Source organism: Oenanthe melanoleuca, chromosome 1A (genome assembly GCF_029582105.1).
Source record: "Oenanthe melanoleuca isolate GR-GAL-2019-014 chromosome 1A, OMel1.0, whole genome shotgun sequence".
In the NCBI taxonomy this organism is placed as follows: Eukaryota; Metazoa; Chordata; class Aves; order Passeriformes; family Muscicapidae; genus Oenanthe; species Oenanthe melanoleuca.
Window position 1 is genome coordinate 42,229,089 of NC_079334.1, and position 21,749 is coordinate 42,250,837.

Genomic DNA, 21,749 nt, shown 5'->3' on the forward strand with positions numbered 1-21,749 from the left:
GATACAAGTGAATTATAATTCCACCTGCTGTAAGTCATGAGCAGGATTAGTCCTGGTAATTCCTGTGGATTCTTTGGAAAAAGCCACACATGCACCAATCATAAGTTTCTTACTTACACTTTTTACTCATGTACTTCTTGAATAACTACTGAAGTGGACACATATTTGCAGTCAGGAGCAGGGATAGTAAATACTTAGAAGCAAGAGATTGATGTTTTTGGGGAAAAAAAGGAAATTACTTTCTATAAATAATAAAAGTTTACAGTTACGATGTGGTGAAGTCTCATAACTGACATGACCATGACAAAATAGGCTTGCAGTCTTGACTTCTTAATAATGTCTCTTAGTTTTTTAAAATTTAACTATTAATTCAATTTTAATGGTAATAGCTTTGTTAAATTAGTAGTAAATAAAAAATCATAACATATAAATAAATTAAATTATTTTGCACCTTTTGTTATAAGTGTGAAAGTCTGAATATAAGAATGAATCTATAGCATATCTTGCTTTACTTAATCAAGGTCTTAAATGCTTGTCTGCGTTTTCCAAATAATCTCATTAGATAGTTAGCTTTTGAGATGTTCAAAACACCCTGATTTTCTTGGTGGTTTCTTATAACTTTTCACTTTTTGTATCAGCATGAATTCAAACTTAGATTGAAAAATCTTGTACATAAAAAGCAGTTGTAAACCTGTTTTTGAACTTTATGATGAAAATGTATCAGGAATTCAAGATCTTTTAGATATATTTGGATAAAGTGACAAGACAGATAAATATTTAATATCCAATAGATTTCCTAGAGATCAAAGAACTCTAGATAGCATTTTTAAAAGCATGACTACTGGATAAGTTATCATGAAGGAAATCGAACATTTTAGAAAATACCCAGATCCAGATAAGAGTAGCAAGTGCTTAAATTTTGGTTTTTTGTGCCTTAAATATACAGTAACCTTTTTCTTGAATTATGAGTTTTATTTTGTTTTTCAACTGTGCAGCACTGCCGCCATGGAATTTGTGTGAGCAGAGAAATGGAGCTGCATCTTGTAGATGGAGAATGGGGACCATGGGGACCTTATAGCTCGTGTTCAAGAACTTGTGGAGGTGGAATCAAGAGCACCACCAGGCTGTGTAATCGACCAGAGTATGGTTTTTTAATTGTGTTTTACATTTTTTATTGTGTTTCAATGTGTTTTACCTTTATATCATGAAGATATTAAAAAATTACGGATTGGCACAAAATAAAATAGGGATATTGTGGGCTGTGTAAATCAGTTTGAAGCACCAACAAAAAGTGCTTGTTTCAGTCATGTTTGGAAAGAGATAAGTTTATAGACTCAAATATGTAGAGGACTTTAAGATTACTCATGTCTTTCCAGCAGTATTATCCATTCTTGCAGATGTTTCTAAAAACTTAGTTTGGCAGGGTCCTTTTTTCTAGGTTTACTCTAACTGTTGAGGTTTCTTTAAACAATAGGTGCTTTCTTTGCAGAAAGAGCTGCAAAAATAAATATATGTATCCCCTATTAATCTCTTTAATGAAAGTCTTGATTTGCTTTGATTTAAAGCTTTTCCACAGCATTGCCACAAGGACACTAGTTATAACAGAAGAATTTAAAACTTACCTTTAGAAAAAAAAAAAAAAAATTATATTGACTTAATAACTGTGTGTTTTTTTTTTCCTCTGTAATAAAAGTCAAGGAGAAATTTACCCGTAATTGTCAGGAAGTAGAACCACAGCTGGTGCCTGAGTAGTTTCAGGGCTTTTCTAGGAAGTCATGTCAGCTTGATATTATCAGTAGGATAAATGAACTTCAATCAAATGGTCCAGGTTATTTTATTTTCTCTGATGAGTAGGACACAGTAGATTAGATTGCCATTAGATAATGCCTCTTTCAGTCTGTAGTGATTGATAGTATCAATATGCTGTTGATTTGTTCTTTTTTTCTTCCCCAAGAACCTACTAATTCTGAATAATTTTGTGTCAGGGTTTATAACTGTTAAAATGTATTTTAGACTTTACTGTAAATGGGGTATTTCCCACAATTTTCTCTTTTTATTTTTTTGATCTCCAAAGTGAAACCAATATTACAGCTGCAGAAAAGACTGTGCCAGCTGCTAATGGTCTTCTTTCTTTGTCACTCTGTAAAATAATAATTTCAAATTACTGAGAAAGGTGCTGCTTGTGTAAAAATATGACTGTAATTTCAGCTAAATTGATAAAAGTATTAAAAATTTTCGTGCTTTTACCCAGGCAAAATAGTTATAGCTGTAAGACAAGTAAAAATAATAATACATTAATTGACATCCGTAGCAAGATTACTACCTCAGCAACAGCATTTTACAAGGATTGGGTTTATTTTGGGTATAATTGAATGCACAGTAGAAGCTCAGTGTTTGTGTAAGTCAGCTGACAGAATGCTGTGTCAGATTTTCCTCTTTAGATCAGTGGCTGAGGCTGCTCATCATGGAAAACAGCAATTTTAGAAAATGGGTTTTACATTTACCTTTATTTCAGGCCAAGAAATGGAGGAAAGTACTGTGTTGGTCGCAGGATGAAATTTCGGTCCTGTAACACTGATTCATGTCCAAAAGGCAGAAAAGATTTTCGGGAGCAGCAGTGCTCTGAATTTGATGGCAAACACTTTAATATCAACGGTCTTACCTCTGCTGTTCGCTGGCTTCCAAAATACAGTGGCAGTAAGTAATTACACATTTTTTCAAATAACACAATGAAAGTGTTGCTTTAAATAAAGCTTTAAAACAGACAAGAAACCTCTTGGATTTTCTTTCCAGTTTCTATGAAAGATCGCTGTAAACTTTTTTGCCGAGTTGCTGGAACAACTTCCTACTATCAGCTGAAGGACAGAGTTGCTGATGGTACTCCCTGTGGAGCAGAAACCAATGACCTTTGTGTTCAAGGCTTATGCAGGGTATTTAAATCAACTTATTAATTATTAAAATCAATTTTAACAGGTGGTAAAGTAGATATTCAATACTAATACAATTAAACATTACTGAAAATATGGTGTTTTGAGTTCACTTAAGCTAATTTTATTACCTATCAAATTAAAGATTTGAAAATGGAAGTAATTAAGTTAAGAACATATATTGAATCTGAAGACCCACAGTCTTGCCTCATTAAGCCTCATATCTGGAAGAGTAATATTGTTCAAGTGAGCACTGAGAAACTGATCCAAAATTAATATAAAAGGAGGAAAGACGTGTATTGTGTGATTATTAGCATTGTATTTCTCCTACCAAAGAACTAAATAGTAGAGAATTCAAGGGTTGATAGATTAGGTAATTATTACTTTACTGTAATATCAGGAGGAACTAACCCTTAAATAAATTCAGCACTCTTGCTTAATTTATGCAGCTATGGCACTTGCCACAAGATTTTGTTGGGAGAAGCAAGGTGCTATATTTTAACCATTCCAGACTTTTTTGTCAAGTCTTACTGAGGTTTTGCTGATTGCAGTGAAACTGATCAAATTCAGAATGAGGAGAAAATATAGGTTATTTTTATATGGTAGAATAAAGAGGAAATGCAAGATAATTATGTTTTTCATAGTTCAAACTTCATGGAAGTTTAAGTAAAGATACATAGACAAAAATTGTGCTTAAGTTAGTTTAACCAGCACAATCTATGTGTATTCCTTTGCTTCTTTTCAGAAATGACAGAATATAATGAATTTAAATTAATTGATGACCATGTGTATATACATACTGCTTTTAGACTTCCAAGACTTTTAATGTAAATATAAATTAAAATTTGTAAATTGTGTTGACCGTTTATACAAAATCTTTATGTACTGGTACGTATTCTTATGTAGTTCTTGATATATGGAGTGTCTTGGGACCATTCTATTTTGCTCTTATATTGCAGAATCCAAAACCATTGATGGCTTTTAATGTTTTGCCAAGGAAGACTAGATATATACAGTGAACAACAATATTTTGGGGTAGTGGGAAACTTACATTACTTTTTTCATTATTTGCCATTGGTCTGAGTGACACAGGGCCTTTTTATTTTTATTATTTGCTGTAGCAAGCAGGCTGTGATCATGTTTTGAATTCGAAGGCAAGGAGAGACAAATGTGGAATCTGTGGTGGTGATAATTCTTCATGTAAGACACTTACAGGTACTTTCAACAGTGCTCATTATGGTATGTTTGTTTTGCCTTTTTTTAATCTTAATGTGCACTTCACTATGGCTTAGAAATTATTATTTACATTTAAGGAAGCGGGATTTCAGTGTATGTTCTTTAGGGCCTCTATCAACAAAGAGTACCTTTGATTTTTCAGTCACATTCCCTTTCAAGGATCCAGAGGTAAACACTATAATAAAGTAACTCAAGTTAAAAAAAAAGAATAAACCTCCTTAAAGGTCAAAGCCAAAATTAAAATAAATTATTAGAGTAAAAGTATTTTAAAAGGATGAATGCTTCCTGCTTTGTACTTTGTGTTCTCTGGTCTGAAACCTTGTACCTGAAGGACATATTCCAGTGTCATTTTGGTTGTGTAAAGGGATAGCAGGTAATTTGTGTTGTGAGCAGCTGATGAGGTTCCTTTTCTCCTAGAGTGAAAAATACATCCTGTGAAATGTGAGCCTCCTGCTTCCAGAGAACAGGGGTAACTATTTTTTCCCTCCTCATTTACAGGTAGCGAATGAGAAAGTTCTGAATAACCCCGGTATTTTTTATTTACTTGATATAGTTTCTCTAACAGAGATACTGATAGTTCTATGTGTAGTCTTTTCTGTGAAGTATAGAGAGACCACTGTATGTGTGTAGCAGTGCAGTTAAGTAGCTAGAGCATAGAACATCAGGATAGAAGTCTCCAGGTTAGTATCAGCCTAGAGGCTCCTTCATGCCACTTCACTGGTTGAAAGAGACCACAGGTGATGTGAAAATGACACCTGGAGAGCTGCCAGATAGGATCTTCATAGAACTAAGGGATTGCTGCTGAAGAGGAAAGTATGCCAAGTATCCTGTTGGATTTTCTTTTCTCCTAGCATAAGTCACAAACCATCAAAATTACCAAAAAATTATACAGCTACCCTTCCCACACAAATGCATGTATTATTTCTTGTGTCTGTCCAAAGAAGTTGCATATAGATAGCACATGAATTCTGTCACACTCACATTTATTGTAAGTCAAGTGACTATTGTGTGAAACTTCCATTGTGCAAATATGGTAAGACTGACACTCTCTCCTATTTAATGACTTTCCATTGTCACAGACTTATTTGCTTCAAGTTGAAGTTGGATAGGAAAAAAGCCCCCATGTTTTGGGATGAGGAAAACCTTGAGTTATGATTTGGTTTTATAGTTTGTGGAATGTTTTAAATTATGTTCAAATTCTTGAATTATAGCATATAAGGGGTAATACTGAGTTACACCAATGAACAGTATGCTGGGATTATCAAGGTGTGCTCAAGTAGGAATACAGCCATGTAAACAAGACAATGTAATCAGCTGATCACTAAAACTCCTGTTTCCATGGGAGGTCTACGACATCCCTGGGCTAATGAGTAAAGGCATTGTCTGAGGAAATACTATTTTCCAAAAAAAATTCTGAATTAAGATCACAAGCTAAGTATGTGCACTTGATCTTTTTCTTTTAACTTCATTTTGTTCCCTTTCAAAGTGAAATGAGCCATTTTACTAAGGCAGAATTTGGAATTGATAATGGCAGCCTGTGGTTTGTGCTTATATTCATGCACTTATGATGTTGTCAGTAACTGTGTAAACAGTAGTGAAGACATAATCAAAAATTCGTTACAGCAAAGTACTAATTTACTTGGCTTCCATTTTAGGAGATGGTAATCTAATTATGTACACATTATTACTATGTTGGCTATTATTACTGCATCAAATTAGAGTATCTGAGGCTTTTCTGAACAATGGTCATTCTTAGTGTCCTAGTATTTGATTTATTCTCTTTGTGTATCCTTGACAACATGCTATGCAGTTTTGTTTATAGTTTCCTCCTGTATTTTGTCTTCTTTTATTCTATTACCACAAGGTCTTCAGTGTGTGAGATGAGGGGCTTTTTAAACTGTGTTTTGGTTTTCTTCCCAGCATGCTGAAAGATTGGCCAAACTGTATATTTATCCAGAGCCTGCATCTTGTCAATTTGCAATTGCAGTGCTGCCCCCAGCTGGTAAATGTGATGGACCTGTAATGAGATGAAGTCTTCATGTAAATGCATGGCATAGTTTTAATAGATTAAAAGTACTTGGAAGTTAATGAAATATGAAATTTATCATGGCTTAACCCCAGCTGGAACCACACAGCCAGTCACTCACTCACTACCTCCCAGTGGGATGGGAGAGAGAACTGGAAGAATAAAAGTGAGAAAACTCAGATGGTTCAGAAAAAGACAGTTTAGTAGGTAAAGCAAAAGCCGTGCACACAAAGCATAGCAAGAATTGTTTCACCACTTTCCGTGGGCAGGCAGGTATCCAGCCAGGAAAGCAGGGCTCTGTCATGCATAACAGTGAATTGGGAAGACAAATACCATCATTCTGAGCATCCCCCCTTCTTTCCCCACTTCCATGTGCTCAGCATGATGCCGTATGGTCTGGGATATCCCTGTGGTCAGCTGGGGTCCATCTGTATGCCCTCACAACTCCTTGTGCACCCCCAGCCTCCTCACTGATGGAGTGGGGTGAGAGACAGAAAAGGCCTTGCTCTGCTCAGCAGTAACTAGAACATCCCTAAATTATCACATTTTCCATCACAAGTCAAAAACAGAGCCCCTACCAACTTCTGTTAAGAAAATTAACTCTATCCCAGTCAAACTTGGTACAAAATGAAAAGGATACTGCCATTTAATTTTTTACCCACAGAGCTGCATCAACTAAAGCCACAGTAATATTGTTGAGCACAGTGAAATAGGTGAAAAAACTATAAAAAAATGTATTAACACCTCAGATTGCATGTTTTTATTTATTACTTGTTTCCAATGTTTGCCATACTCAGTTTTTCTCAGCCGTAAGTATCATTTTGAATTCATGATTAGCATGGTGAGAAATATGTTTAGATTATTTAGGTTTATGTGCAGCACGACTTTTTTAAAAAGTAGATTTTGATGCACCTTATTACCTGATGGCAAGGCTACCATAATGTTACTTGAAGATATTAAAGATATGGTGACTCATTTGTGGAGCTTTGTATTTTGATTGGAGTGCACTCAGTATTTTAAGCAGAAGAAGGTGAACCAAGCATGGCTAGTTTAACAGCTGTATCTACCTATGCATGTGGATGAACTGCAAAATGGCAGTGTTTTAGTGTTTAAGACTCATTCTTTTGTGTGCTGTCTTGAAATACTCTTGTGAGAGAAGAGCTACCTCAATCTAATAAACAGGCAATGGAGATATTTCATCTTAAGTGGCTTACCCAGATTTTTGTAAAAGTTTAAATTTTGAGCAGTTACAGTGTTTCCTGAATCCCTCTTGATATAGCTGACTGCTTTCTAGAGTAGTTCTGCTCTCTAGGGATTTTTCTGAATAGATTGAGCTCCTATTAGTGGTAAAAAGTTTTAATTCTCATATCTGAACACAGAACCCAACACTTCCTAACATGTGAAAGCATTTAGTATTGGTTGTATGTAGGGTTTTGCAAATGAAAATGTATTTTCATACTTACTAATACTTGACTGTTTTTGTATATAATTAATTTGCAGGTTACAATGTTGTAGTAAATATTCCCAAAGGAGCAACAAACATTGATATTCGACAGCACAGCTACTCAGGGAAACCAGAAGATGACAGCTACCTTGGTAAAAGCCTCCTGTGTGCAACATTGATGGATGGGTTTTGTGCTTTTGACAGAGATCTTCTCTGGATATATATTATGAGAAGTCTGATAAAGATGTTGCAGAAAATCTCTAATTATTTTTTATATTCATTGGCCTGAGTCTCTCTGTAGATACTAGTTTTCAGAAAACTTGCATCTAAATTAGTGAGATGTTGTTAAGATTTCTAGTTCTTAGATGAGTATGTTCATTCATCAGAGAATAATTATAACACCTTGCATCATTTGTCAATTTTTTATTTTGTTGTCATAATGTTAATTGGAATGCCACAAGTGAACTCAGGAATAATGCAGGTATTTGTTGTTTTAAATCTTGGAAACATACACTTTGTTTATAAACAAAGCAGTCTGACCACCAGCAAACTTAGCAGTTGTGTCATATTTCTCTTTTTCTATTATGTCTGGTACATAAATAGAAGAAAGGTCATCTTTGCAGGTGTGTGTAGGCAACAAAGAATTCATAAGTGCATCCTACCAAAAAATCTTGATTGTTCTATTTCACAGTAGGTACATTGTATCGAAGTGCCTAAAAATATTTAAGCATATTTACCTTCTGTCTCTTCTTCTGTTGTTATCCAAGCTAACAAACTTCAGAATTTTCAAAATGTTTTCCTTGTCACCTATTGCCCAGAAACAACCCTCACCCCGACATCAGCTTCCATTTCAAATGTAGTAATGCCTGAATAGCATCTTGTACTACAAATTTTACCTTATTTTCAAAATGTTTAACTTGTCATTAATCTTTATTATTGCAAATAGATCATTGTATTCAATTACTATCACAAATGCTTAATAATTTATTTTTATTTTCAAGCTTACTTTTAAAACCCACTTCACTGGACGTAGCTGTAGCAAATACAAGGATGTGGGCTGTAGAATAGGGCAGAAATACCAATCATTATTGTTTCCTTCTGCAGTAGCAGAACCTAGCCAAATGGAAAAGTCAGGACTGCAGTCAGCCTTTTAGGAGAACAGATATTATTTAATTACTATAAAGAATCCATGGCTTAGAAAATCCTTGACCACTGCTCAGGTGAAAGCTACTGATGATCAGGATTGAATTCATTGATTTGAACTGTTAGATACAACTTTTTACATTGACTGAAAAAAAAGCTACATGTTGATGAGATTTTATTGATAGAATCTTTTAACTAAACATATTTCCAATATTTTATTTCACTTACAGCTTTATCAGATACCCATGGAAATTTTATCTTGAATGGAAATTTTGTTGTAAGCATGTCCAAAAGAGAAATCAATATAAAAGGAGCCATTTTCGAATACAATGGTTCAAACAATACAATAGAACGAATTAACAGCACTGATAGAGTTGAAGAAGAACTAACCTTACAGGTGCATGTTTACTTTTTTCATAAGTTTGAAATTTTCCTACACGATCATTATGGTCATAATTTTATGTTCAAATTCACTGAAAAACAGCTATCATTTTATCTCAATCAAGGTTTTGTGTGTAGGGAATTTATACAACCCTGATGTGCGTTATTCATTCAATGTCCCAATAGAAGATAGAAGTGACCTGTTTGCATGGAATCCTTATGGACCCTGGCAAGACTGCAGCAGGATGTGCCAAGGTACTGTGAAGTATTTTTTTCACCAGAACCAAAGATCTAATGTGATTTAGGAAGAGACTTATCTTAAGTTCTCTGACTTTTGATCATTACTTGTAAGGAAGAAGTTTGTTACCCTCAGTAAACTTTAAGTTCATGGAACCTTTAAGGACAAACAGATTCTGATTTTGTTTTTGCTATTTTTAGTACTTATGCAGTACAATTCTATATTTAAACCTACATTTTGAGACATAGGAGCAGTTTATTAAATATAAAAGGTTGAATTCAATCTAATACATTCTTATAAAGTGGTATTGTATGTCTATTAATATTCATTAGGCTTCCATTGTACCATTTCCAGGTGATCACTGATTTGTCTGATGTCTTTCATACTCATTTATTTACCTTTTTTTGATTATCTGCTATCATGGGATAAAACTGTTTAAAGACATGTATTTGAGTATTTTAAACTGTTACTCTTCAAACCATTCGAGTATAAAAATAAAGCCACAGCATTTATGAAATGTGTAAATATAAAAGTGTATGTACACAGATTTTTGACAAATACTCCTATTAGTGGGTGCTGGAAAAGCCTGAAAATATGTGATGGTGACTTTCTTCTGGTTTTGAGTCAGGCTGTATACATGCTGATGTACTAGAGAAGCTGTCAGTTGTGGTATTTCTCACAGAACTCCACATCTTTTAGGTACCCTGTGATCAAATGTTCTCATTCTGTAAGGGAAAGGATCACAGCGTCTATGTTAACATGGTGGTTTAGGAATTATATTAATTAGCAGGACGTAAATGGTGCGTTTGGAATACTTAGCCTGATGATAAATGTAAATGTAATGGGCTGTTGCACTTCTGTAGTTTCTCTGGAAGTTGATATCCTGTGACACCACTGTAGGACAGCTGGGAGGCAGAAAAGGTGACTGGGAAAGGTTGGTCTCCACATGCAATGTAGTGAGCTGCACAAAGGAGCATTGCTTGGACACCTTCTGTGTACAACAATTGGTGTCAATGGGGTATCTCAGTTCCTACATGATGAATGGAATCCGTAAGGCAGTTTTATTTTAACCCTTTATTTACTTATTTTGATGCTTTTTCAAGGTATTCGAAGGAGAAGAATGACATGTATACGTAAAAGTGATCATGTGGTAGTGTCTGATCAAAGATGTGAACTTTTACCTGCTGTGCCAAGTGTCTTTGAGGAGTGTAATACAGAGTGTGAATTAAGGTAAAAATGGTTCCTAACTGATGGAGTCATTGTGGTCTTATATGGTTTTATTGATAGACATTGAAACAAGTTAATTCAGATTGCTTTATCCTCTGTCCCTCCATCCCTCTCTACCTTCCTCATCCTTCCCATCTTTTCTTGTTTTTCTCAAATCTGTTGGTGTAATGGCTTTATACATGATATTTACACCTTTAACTCCACGTAGAATTAGGGTACTTTTCTAATTTTTATTGGTAAAATACATAATCTCTTGTTAGAATTGTGAATCTGTTCTATATATTCTTGCACAAAAACTTTTATTGCTGCATGAAATACATTTTCCACCAGAATTGTACCCACAACTGGAACTAATTTGAAACAGACTTGTGTTTTTGCACTCCAAGATAGCCCACACTAAAATATTCGGAGGATGAAGAGTTAGAATTATAGCATACATTTTTCAAAGTCACCTAGGAGATTAAGACAAAAGATCCTTTAAATTTGAAAAGTTCTTTTAAGCCTATGAGTCAAAATCTTTTATGTTGCTTTGAAAATCCAGTCATGAGATAGAGTTTACAGCTTTATTTGTTCCCTAAGATGCATATCTATATTTACATTATAATTCTTGGCACATTCTCTCAGTGCTTTAATTGCCATGGTCATATTTTTTAAAACACAGTTAGCTTTCTACAACAGTTTGTCATTTTAGGTGGCACAGTGTTGGCAAAAGTGACTGTACATCAAAGTGTGGCCCAGGACATCGGTCTGTTGAGATCCACTGCATGAAGTACTCTGCTGCAAGAGGACTCAGTGCTCCAGTGGATGATAAGTACTGTGCTGATCAACAGAAGCCACCAGCCAGAGAGCCTTGCCATGGTGACTGTATGTTAAGAAGTTGGCACTACACAGAATGGTCAGAGGTACAGATTTAAAACTTTGTACCATTATAGTTCTGGTTAGCATTCATACCAAATTTTTGTTCCTCTATATATTTTTTTGTTTAATAACTAAAAGGAAACAATGTTTGACAAACACAGATATATAGAATCAGCTAATACCAACCTTTATATTTCAGCAACTCCCTTATATTTTTATAAGAATGGGTAGCTTGTTTGTAGCTTGGTTTTGGATGTCAGCAGCAAAGATTTGGTAATTAAAGGTGTATATTTTATTTACGGTCTTAATAATTTAGTTCTGTACAATTTTGGTTTTGTTCTTTGTTAAGAGTTTTATCTTGGAACTGTTATACAAAGTGCTGAATTTATCTCAAATGAACATATTACATCCTGTGGATTAAATAGAGGACACTTTTTTTCTGTCATAATCATTAACGTGTTTTACCTGTAAGACTGATAGTGTATTTTGGCCTGGTTTTATTGCATTCTTTTTGCTGTTTCACAACTATACACCACAGTGTTCCAGGAGCTGTGCAAGAGGTATCAGAACCAGAGAAGCTTTCTGTATGAACAACTTGGGTCGTCATCTTCCTGACAGAGAATGCCAGGAACTTCCAAGAGTTGTAACACAGAGTTGCAATGAATTCTTATGTCCAAGCTGGTCAGTTACTGACTGGAGTGAGGTAATGAAACTATGTAAAACTTAAAGTACATTTGGTCCTGGTCATCAATATTAAAATAAGCTCCATTAAGTGTTTAGGGTGTCTTATTTTATTTTGAGCCACATGGTTATGCAACTTCTGAAGTCCTATGATTTGTCTGATACACATCACACATGTACGAATGGCATGAGAACTTCTGTAAGATACTCCTAGCTTTTATTTTCTCCTTAATTTTGTTACATTAAAATGAGGTAGTGAAGATACATAAATGTATCTGCAGTAATACATCTTCCTTTTTTATGAGGTAATGAGAGCTATAAAATTGTTTAAGAGAATTATATTAATTTTATTATGGGTTAGATGGATATAAAGGAATCTGGACAGTTGAAACATTTTTCCAGGAAAGGCTGTGATATATGCACTATTATTGTATTGGAAATAAATTGTCTGCACATAGTTTTCATGATTTCTAGCTTTAAAATCTTAGTTGTAATTTCTTTGTATTAGCATTTGAGTTGAACTTAACAGGAAATGAAAAGTTCATTAAAAATAGGGTTTTTTTGACTTCTTACATTCATGGAAGTTTTTTGTTATTTATGTCATTTTTAAAATCCAACAAGTTACTAAAAGAAATTGAAGCCATTAATGCAGATTCATATCTCTGCAAACTGATTTTATAATGGTTTTACAGTGTCCTGTGACATGTGGCAAAGGAATGAAGCATCGTCAAGTCTGGTGTCAGCTTAATGATGAGCAGCTGAGAGATGATTTCTGTAACCCAAATGAGAGACCTGAGTCAATAGCACCGTGTGAACTTCATGAATGTGCATCTTGGCAAGTAGGGCCTTGGGGATCAGTGAGTACATGAGGATTCCTGGCTTCTTGTTTTGTAATTCAGGCTATGAGCAATCACAAAACTATACTTTTTAAACATTTAGTTGAATCTTAAGCAGCTGTTTTAGTTTAACTGATTCACATGTTTGTTTGCAGGGTCCTAATGGCTAAGTTGTAATTTAGGAGCACCCATATTTAAGTTAAATGCCTAAAATAGTAATTGATCCTGAGTCTTAATATCAAAGATTCTTTTGCACATCACTGCATTACATAGCCAGAATAATGAAAATGAGGGTAGCAAACTGTTCAGATGAATGACACTGGTAAAAGACCAAATATTTATAGGTAAGCAGGCATATTCAAGTGGTAGCTTTGATTAATATAGATCAGTCTTCAATCTACAATATACTTCAATTTATATAGATAAATCTTCAATCTACAATATACTTCAATCACTCATAGAAATGTATATGCTAATAAAGGCAGGGAAAAGGACATAGTATTTTATTGTAACATGTTGTTTTTACCTTTAGTGATAAAAAATCTGCTCTCTTTATGTGAAAGTTCTGTTGAAAAATATGTTCCTCATAAAACATTCATTTAATGTGAAACAGAATGGATTTAAAACACTAGAAGAAAGTGAATTAATTTGTGAAGGAAATGTTTATCAGTAAATAGATGAGAATTAATTTTAAAAAATAAGGTACTCAACTTCATGAGGCTTTTATAAGATCAGGTTACTCAAACCAACAGGAGATTATTCACTGTTTCTTATATGTTAGTGGGAAGTCATAACCAAGTAGCAGCTGATCTTTATCTTTTCACATACAACCTGTTATTAAAACACAGAATAAATATACTTTTGAAAATTAAATATATTTTTAATTTAGGCATTTCTTTTACTTTTTTACCTTAGAAATAACCACAATGTTATCTAACATAATGTAATCTTGTGATAACAAGGTGATGACTTTCCATTCCTATAAGCTAAATGCAAAAGTTAAATAAATTCAGTCTCATGATAGAATTCTTATGAATAAAAAATAATTTTTTGAAATAGCTTGTACAAGTAATTTACTTTACAAGTAATCTATGGCACTGGAACACAACTTTTCATTGCAGTTTTTCCACTGTACCACCAGGTAATATCCATTTACAACAAGGTTTTTACCGTACATGTTCTTTAACCACATTGATAGGGGTAGGATTTGTGTCATAATATTTTCAGCCATCTAATGTTTTAGATAGCTTCTTTGAGTGCACTCTGGTCAATCTCTACAGTGAAGGGAAAGACATTTAACAGCTGCAGTTAGTGATTCATTTGAAGCTACTCCCTGCTCCTCCCTTTCCCCTCCTCTGCTTTCTCTTCATCAGTTTTTATTGCTGAGCATGACATTATAGAGCATGGAATGATCCTTTGATCAGGTCAGATCAGCTGTTCTGGCAGTGTTCCTTCCCAGCCTACTCACTGCAGGGGATAGAAAAGGGGAAAGACAGAAAGCCTTTGTCCTGCACGAGCACTGTTCATTGGTGTGCTGTGGACGCTGATTAAGTACCTGGTGGTCTGCCACAAAGGAAGCTAACACCATCTCAATAGTCATTCCTGTTCATTCTGGAGAGAGTTTTAAAGTGTGGTTAAAAATGAATTTGATTATAAATAGCACTATTTCAAGTGGTGGAACTCTGCCTCCAACAGTGTGCTGTGACGTGCGGGCGCGGGTACCGGGTGCGCGCGGTCAGGTGCGTTACTGGGACCTACCGGCTCATTCTGAGCGACGAGCGGGAGTGCAGCGCTGCCACTCGTCCTACAGACAGCCAAGTAAGTAAAAATGCCTCTCCACTTCTCTGTCAAAAGTGTCTGAATACAACTGCTTTCTACTGACTGTGTGGGAACTTGGAGGAAATCACTTCTAGAATGAGAAAAAGTACTGAAAAACTATGCTGTGCTTCACAAACACCAGATTTTGCCTAGGGAATTAAGTAAAAGAAGGATGGCTAGAAGTTGGTATGTGATTGAGGGATTGGAATAAAAGACTTCAAGGAATCCAAAGACCTGTGATTATTTGGCAGTGGGGGAAGCTCCAATATGTAGAATACTGTAAGGACATAGCCATCCTTAATAAATAGTACCCAACCAGCTTCTTTAATACTTCTAAATATAAAAGCTAGTTAATTGGTATAGTTTATTTCCACTTAGATGAGCCAACACTGGGTTTGAGTATTCTTTGCATTTTCAATTGTGGTACCTGTTTGGCTACTGACTGAAACTGAGCAGATTTATATTGTCAGTAGCTGGAGGTGTAAAGGAGAGGATAGCACAGCCACAGGCTTTGCTTGGTCCTTCTGTGCTGCCTGTGGCTCTGAAGCAGGACACTGTAATGTCTGTTCTTCTTCTCTCCAAGAAGTTGGCCAAAACAGTTCTTTCTCTAATAACGATATTATTAGTTATTACTAATGCAGTTTTAAGATCAAATAAATTTTCTTTGACACTTGATTTAAAACAAAACAAAGCAATTCAATGAAAGGCCTTTGAATAATTCCAAGGAAAATGTGAAAGATGGTATTTACATGTTAATTGAATTACATTTGGCTCTTCCGAAATGTGTATTCCAAAAGCTTTTTTTTTTTTTTTCACCCTCACAGGAGTGTGAATTGCCCTCTTGTCCAGAAAATACAAAATTATGGACTACTTCACTTCCTCTAGTTCATGTGGGGAAGGTGACCCAATGGAGATACGGATCATGGACCCCAGTATGTACTGTAGCAGTCACACCTTGCAGAGCAGTCCTTCACTCATTCACCCTTTTTTCCATTAAGCTTTCATTAATATATTTTTCAGACTGAAATCTGCTTGGGATAGATTAAAAAGGAGTTCTAATATTTTCTTAAGAAAAGAAACTGTTTCTTAAGGAGCAGATAGACATTCCCAGCAAACTGTGTGCTTCAAATTCAACCAGTAAAAAAAAAATAGGAAATAAAGCAGAATTCTAGGAGCTGGGCTTCTGGTTGACAGTGCATTCGGAAGTTTTTTTTTAAATGTAATTGATCAGTTTCTAAGTATGGAGAACATCTTTGATTTTAAAATATTATTTAAATCATTTATGTGAATAGTAATACTAAACAGTTGGAGTCTTTAAAGGTCTAATTTGACTGCTTTTTTTTAAAATAAGCATTAATAAAACAGTTCCTACATACAATTTCTTCAATGCAAGGTTTTTATTTCGATAATGTTGAAAATTAATTTTACTTGATTGCAATGTGAAAATTTAAAATTTTCTGTAAAATGTGGATGTGTCTGTTAAGCCCTTGAGATATTTAACAAAGCAGTTATATTTTTGTACAGCTTTTTAAACTAAATAGTAGTAAAGGATGCATGAACTGAGGCTACTCAGCAGTTCTTCATTAAGTCCACCTTGAGCTTCTCAGTTATAAAGGCATCAGAAGGGGCTCAATGGAATCTGTTAATACAAACCATAATGTCAAACAGATTGTTAATATCGGTTTTTATTTTAACAGTTTATGTAAATATTGCATCCCTGTGTAACAACTAAAGTGTTCTGGAAGTTACTGATATTTCTGTTGTTACTTGCAACTGTGTAATTATTCCATGTTATAGTTTAAATGCTGTCTATTTGTATATACTGAAATCTTCATGAAAATTAGGGCTGTGCAATGCAGTTTCAGCCAACAGAAACTATGTTAGTATTTTAGATGCTTGCATGATCTTGTTTTAGACTGCTGAAGTGTGATGACCTTGAATTGTTCACTGACAGTGCTCTGCATCCTGTGGGAAGGGTGATCGTGCTCGCTATGTGAGTTGTAGAGATGCTCATGGAGAGATAGCAGATGAATCTTTGTGTGCTCATTTACCACGACCTGCTGAAATTTCAAGCTGCTTTAGCCCATGTGGAGAGTGGAAAGTTGGAAATTGGTCCCCTGTAAGTATTAATTGCAACAATTTTTTTAATGTGTGTATTTAGATTATTGGCCTAGTCTGTGTTTAGAAATTGAGAGTTCATTTTTTTTTTTACAAGCGTGATTGAAATTGCACCAAGCAAAGTGCATGTTTGTTCTTGTCAAAAGTAAATATAAATTTATTTGTTTATAAATTATCAATATTCTGTGACAAGCACTGTGTTAATCTTTTGGTCAGTGCACAGTTACGTGTGACAGTGGAATAGTAACAAGACAAGTCATCTGTGTCAACTATCATCAGCAAATCAATGAGAATTACTGTGATCCTGAAGGCCGACCTCCTAAGGAACAAGAATGTAACATGCCACCATGTCCACCAGTTTATCATCATGTTCCAAAAACACATGACCATCCAAGCCATTTTCCAGAAATAGGTTACCTCCCAATACACCCTCCACAAGACAATTCAAACCAGTGGAACCATCCTTCTGTGGGAGGATATCAATGGAGAACTGGACCATGGGGAGCAGTAAGAAATTTTTTTAGAATATATTAATTTGTCCTGTCACATGTGTGTCAACATTTCTAGAAATGTTATTGCAGTACAGATTTGGTCAAAAGAGAAGCACATTTATTTTTAAAAGTATTGTTATTTTTTGTTCTTATTGTTATTCAGAATTCTAAGTGTAATTTTTCTACGATTTCAAATTTAAAATACTTTTACATAGTAGTAATTTTTATTTGAAAATTTCAGTTTTGAAAGTTAATGTTTAAGACAGAGCTGTTTTAACCCACATATTTTACATTTCTTTGATCATGCAATGGCAAAATGTATGTTTACCTGTTTTGGTAGTGCTCTAGTACTTGTGCAGGTGGATTTCACCGCCGAGTTGTAGTATGTCAAGATGAGGAAGGAAGAAGTTCCAGTCACTGTGATGAGGCAACAAAACCTTCAGAGTCAAGACACTGTGATTCTGGACCCTGCCCACAGTGGAACTTTGGGAACTGGGGAGAAGTAAGAGCATTTTGCTTACAAAGGGGAACATTGTTTGCCACATAAGCTTAGAAGCAGAAACATAATTATGTGACTGTAGGTGGAACTGAACACCTTGTTTTTACTTATTTGAGTTTAAAATTTAAAAAGAATGAGTTTCAGCCTGTTTATCTAAACTTTATTCTTTGATCAAATCCAGAAATATGAGGAATGTAAATGGAAATATGATTAGTGTAAACATACAACCAAAAGAAGTACGTATTGTGTGAGGCTAAGGATATACAACATCAAAAAATCATATAGTTGTTGTGCAACATGTATCTTGAGACACAGAAAATTATATTCTGTTACAAAAAGCTGGATTGTATGAGGAAGCACCACAGTGGAATAGCTAGTCTGAGAAAAAAATGAGCATAAGAACCTGTAGAGAAACTTTATTCCAAGTAATTTCATAGATACTGAGAATAGTAACTCCAAGCAGAAGTAGCTACTGGGTTGTAGTTGCAAATTAGAAATATGGAGAGAGCATCATGCATCTAAAAGTTGTGCCTGGGTTAGAACATTTTTATGACACATTTGATGTTATTGGACAAAGAATAGTTTCTCTGTGCTGTGTGATGTCATATCTTGACCACACATCCCTGCTCCAACACTACAGAAAGAGTTAAAGCTCATTATTTCTGCTTTTGTTCTAATCTAACATCTTGTGATTCTTGCCCACTTTTACTACTTTTGAAAATCAGTTACTGGAATTGAAAAAAAGACGAAAAATTGGTTAAGTGACTTTTTTTTATTTTACCTCTTTTCTCCTTTTTTTGGCCAGATTTAGCCATTCAGTTCTCAAGGTCAGTCTAAATTTTTTGTCATATTTTTTCTGTCCATAGCCATAGACTTGGGATACAGTTCATGCAGATGATGCAGTTTCTTCTAATTCAGAATCATTGAGAATACAAGAAAAAGGTTGGAACTATTACAGATTGGTTTTAAGAGCTCATAAGGAATGAGAACTGGTATTACAGGCAAACTGAAACCCAGAAAACACATACTATAAGTATTTTACACTTAGTCTGTATAAATTGGACTGTAAAAGTGTGTCCAGTATCTGAGTTTTCTGTCACGGCCTGACAGGGAAAACTACTTTTAAGAAAAATTTCCATCTTTTCCTCTTACTAAGGAAAGATATACATGCACATTAATTCTCACAATTACTTGTCCTTAGTGGAGTGTCTGTCACTGAGACACTCTGCAGAAAATCACTTGATAAACCATAGAAACATAGTTTGGTAAAGGTTTTGGTGAGAGAGTTACATGAGATTAGACTTGAAGTGCTTACTCTTGAATAGAGTGTACAGAGAATATGGAAATAGACATAGTAAAAAATATGATGTACTGATTATTGCTAAATCTTTTGATCTGATGGTATGTGATGACTCTATTAATAAAATTATTCTATATAAAATTCTGTGTTTCAGTGTACTCAGACTTGTGGAGATGGAATAAAGACAAGACTGGTGATTTGTCAGCTTCCCACTGGCCAAATGTTGGGTGATCAAAACTGTGAAATTCTAGACAAGCCACCTAACATGGCACAGTGTAATGTGCATTCTTGCCCTGGTGATGTTTCTTGGCATCGGGGACCGTGGAAATCGGTACGATAGCATTCAATAATATTTTTTGCTTTCTTGTTCTTTCTGTCACTCTATTTCCCCCGTCTTTTAAAAGATTTTGTCATTTTATTTGATACAGTGAAATAATAATGCATGTGGAATATAGTCTATGTAATTTTATAAAGAAATTGTTCCTGCAGTCATAGAATTAAATGAGAAGCAGCCATTTCCTTCAGTGGGAACAGTATCATGCTCTGTAAAACATCATAGATAATATTTTGAAAATTAACAGAAATCATCATAACTGAAAACAGCACCTAGTAGGTGTTCCATTTTGAAGGGTTACAGTTTGATACGTGTTTAAATTTAAAATTTTATGCTGTAAATTATGCTGTAGTATTATCTACATATTTATATTTGCAAAAACACCCTAAACATTTTAGTGCGTAACTATTTTCCTGTAGGATATTTAAGTATAAAATCTCACATCCATCTATATTATACTCTGTCATCAAACATTTTACTTTATATTACTTGTACATTTGTGTATAAAAGTTTATATTATTAGTTTAAAACAGGGACTAATTAAAGTTATCTATGTATAATTATGTATGTAACTATAATATGTTATTGTCTACATGTCACTGTCTATTGATGTGTAAAAATGCCTACTGTAATCACCATTAATCTTTAAAATTGCTACTAGCAGATTATTAACATACTGAAGTAATCATAGCAAGCTCTGAAATATAGAATACATTATAATTCCCAAGCTGTGAATTTGACAATATTGATTATTGTGCTAAATTCTAAGGGGAATAATGGCAATCAAAGGAGGTTGGATCCAGATATGGTTCCATGAAAATCAACAAAAAATCTGTCATTAGCATCCCTGGGAGATGATCTGGGACAACACTTACTTGGGTTTTTTTTAATTAATAAAATTATGTAATTTGTTTCTTTGAATGAATGTGGCAGCATTTTAAAAAAAATTGTCCAATTTCAACTAGAACAGTTGCTAATGTTTATATAAAGTATTCTAATTAATTGCAAAGAGAATGCAAAATGTCAGTTTGATTTAATGGTTTACCAGAGTTCTCTCTTTCTTCCACTATGCAAAGCAGAGTTTAGGGTTTGTGTTTAGCAGACACCAGAGTATCTTATTTAGCCATTTTCCAAATAATTAGTGGTGAGTTGAGAATTAGCATTCATCAGGTGCTGAGAAAGACAAGCAGGATTCAGCACACAACTGCCTTTGAACTCAGCATTTGTTTTCCTTTTAGATCAAGAATAATTCACAACCTGTTCATTCCCTGAGTAATTCAGTTTGCCCTACATTAATAGATTATCTGTAAGATCTTGTATTGTGAATGTTGCATATGGCTTAGTTTTATAAAGATTTTCATGTTGGTTTGTTTCTCAAGTGACATAAAAAGCCGTTTTAATCCTTCAAAAATAAGTTTAGAATGAGTTCTATATATCAGAGAGAGAGGCTTCTTTTATCTATGATTGCAAGCTCTGTAGTTAAGCTATAAAAGATTTAACTTCACACTATCTCATACTGGAGAAACAAATGTAGCAGATTCAGAAAATAAAAGCAGGCTCACATATTGAATATGCTGCCACATTTTAGTAATTTAGCTAGTTTGAATGCTGCCAGCACAGAGACTTAGATGTTTGTTGTTTAAGCAGGGCAAAATTTATTCATTAAGGATGACTATTAGGAAGGAGCAGTAAAAGCTTTAGTCACAGGAACGCTGTTGTAGCCTAGTACAAACAGCTTTGTTCAGCTGTGGTTGACCAGTGATTTGTTAGTTTGGCCATAGATCGTGGCCCTGCTTATCTTACACATTTCTGGCAAAGAATATGCTCTAATATAGGGAACTGCTAATGTCTAGATGCTCTCTGGCTGCTGAAGTCCTCAAGCCTGTCATATCTACACTTACCCCATTCTCTATAAGATGGCAAGAACCAGACAAATAACTATTTATGTTTTTCACAGAAGTATTGAGTAATATTTCTGTGCCAGGTGAGCAATGCATCAAACTTTTATGTCTGCTAGTGGGATTCCAGTGTTAAATCCTAAGCAGAAGCTGTGATGCAAGACTAGATGATCTTGGAAGTCTTTTCCAGGCTCCACTATTATGTGGTTGTAGCTTCTTCCACTGCTATTGCTATATATTTAACAACAGAGGACTTCTAGCAGTATGCCTTCTAAGCATATTTGTTTTATTATT

General features: G+C 34.6%; 1 protein-coding gene across 1 annotated transcript in view; it reads left to right on the top strand.

The window, feature by feature from the left end:
- ADAMTS20 (ADAM metallopeptidase with thrombospondin type 1 motif 20) overlaps positions 1–21,749 on the top strand; it is a 78,473-nt gene that overhangs the window by 33,906 nt on the left and 22,818 nt on the right. Inside the window, exons 12-28 of the mRNA XM_056514409.1 lie at positions 996–1,141; positions 2,516–2,697; positions 2,794–2,930; positions 4,049–4,166; positions 7,690–7,785; positions 9,007–9,173; positions 9,283–9,412; positions 10,499–10,625; positions 11,314–11,524; positions 12,019–12,183; positions 12,854–13,018; positions 14,693–14,815; positions 15,640–15,747; positions 16,770–16,934; positions 17,150–17,440; positions 17,765–17,926; positions 19,378–19,554. Of these exons, the coding sequence (XP_056370384.1) occupies positions 996–1,141; positions 2,516–2,697; positions 2,794–2,930; positions 4,049–4,166; positions 7,690–7,785; positions 9,007–9,173; positions 9,283–9,412; positions 10,499–10,625; positions 11,314–11,524; positions 12,019–12,183; positions 12,854–13,018; positions 14,693–14,815; positions 15,640–15,747; positions 16,770–16,934; positions 17,150–17,440; positions 17,765–17,926; positions 19,378–19,554 (2,670 nt within the window). The remainder of the gene's footprint in view (positions 1–995; positions 1,142–2,515; positions 2,698–2,793; positions 2,931–4,048; positions 4,167–7,689; positions 7,786–9,006; positions 9,174–9,282; positions 9,413–10,498; positions 10,626–11,313; positions 11,525–12,018; positions 12,184–12,853; positions 13,019–14,692; positions 14,816–15,639; positions 15,748–16,769; positions 16,935–17,149; positions 17,441–17,764; positions 17,927–19,377; positions 19,555–21,749) is intronic.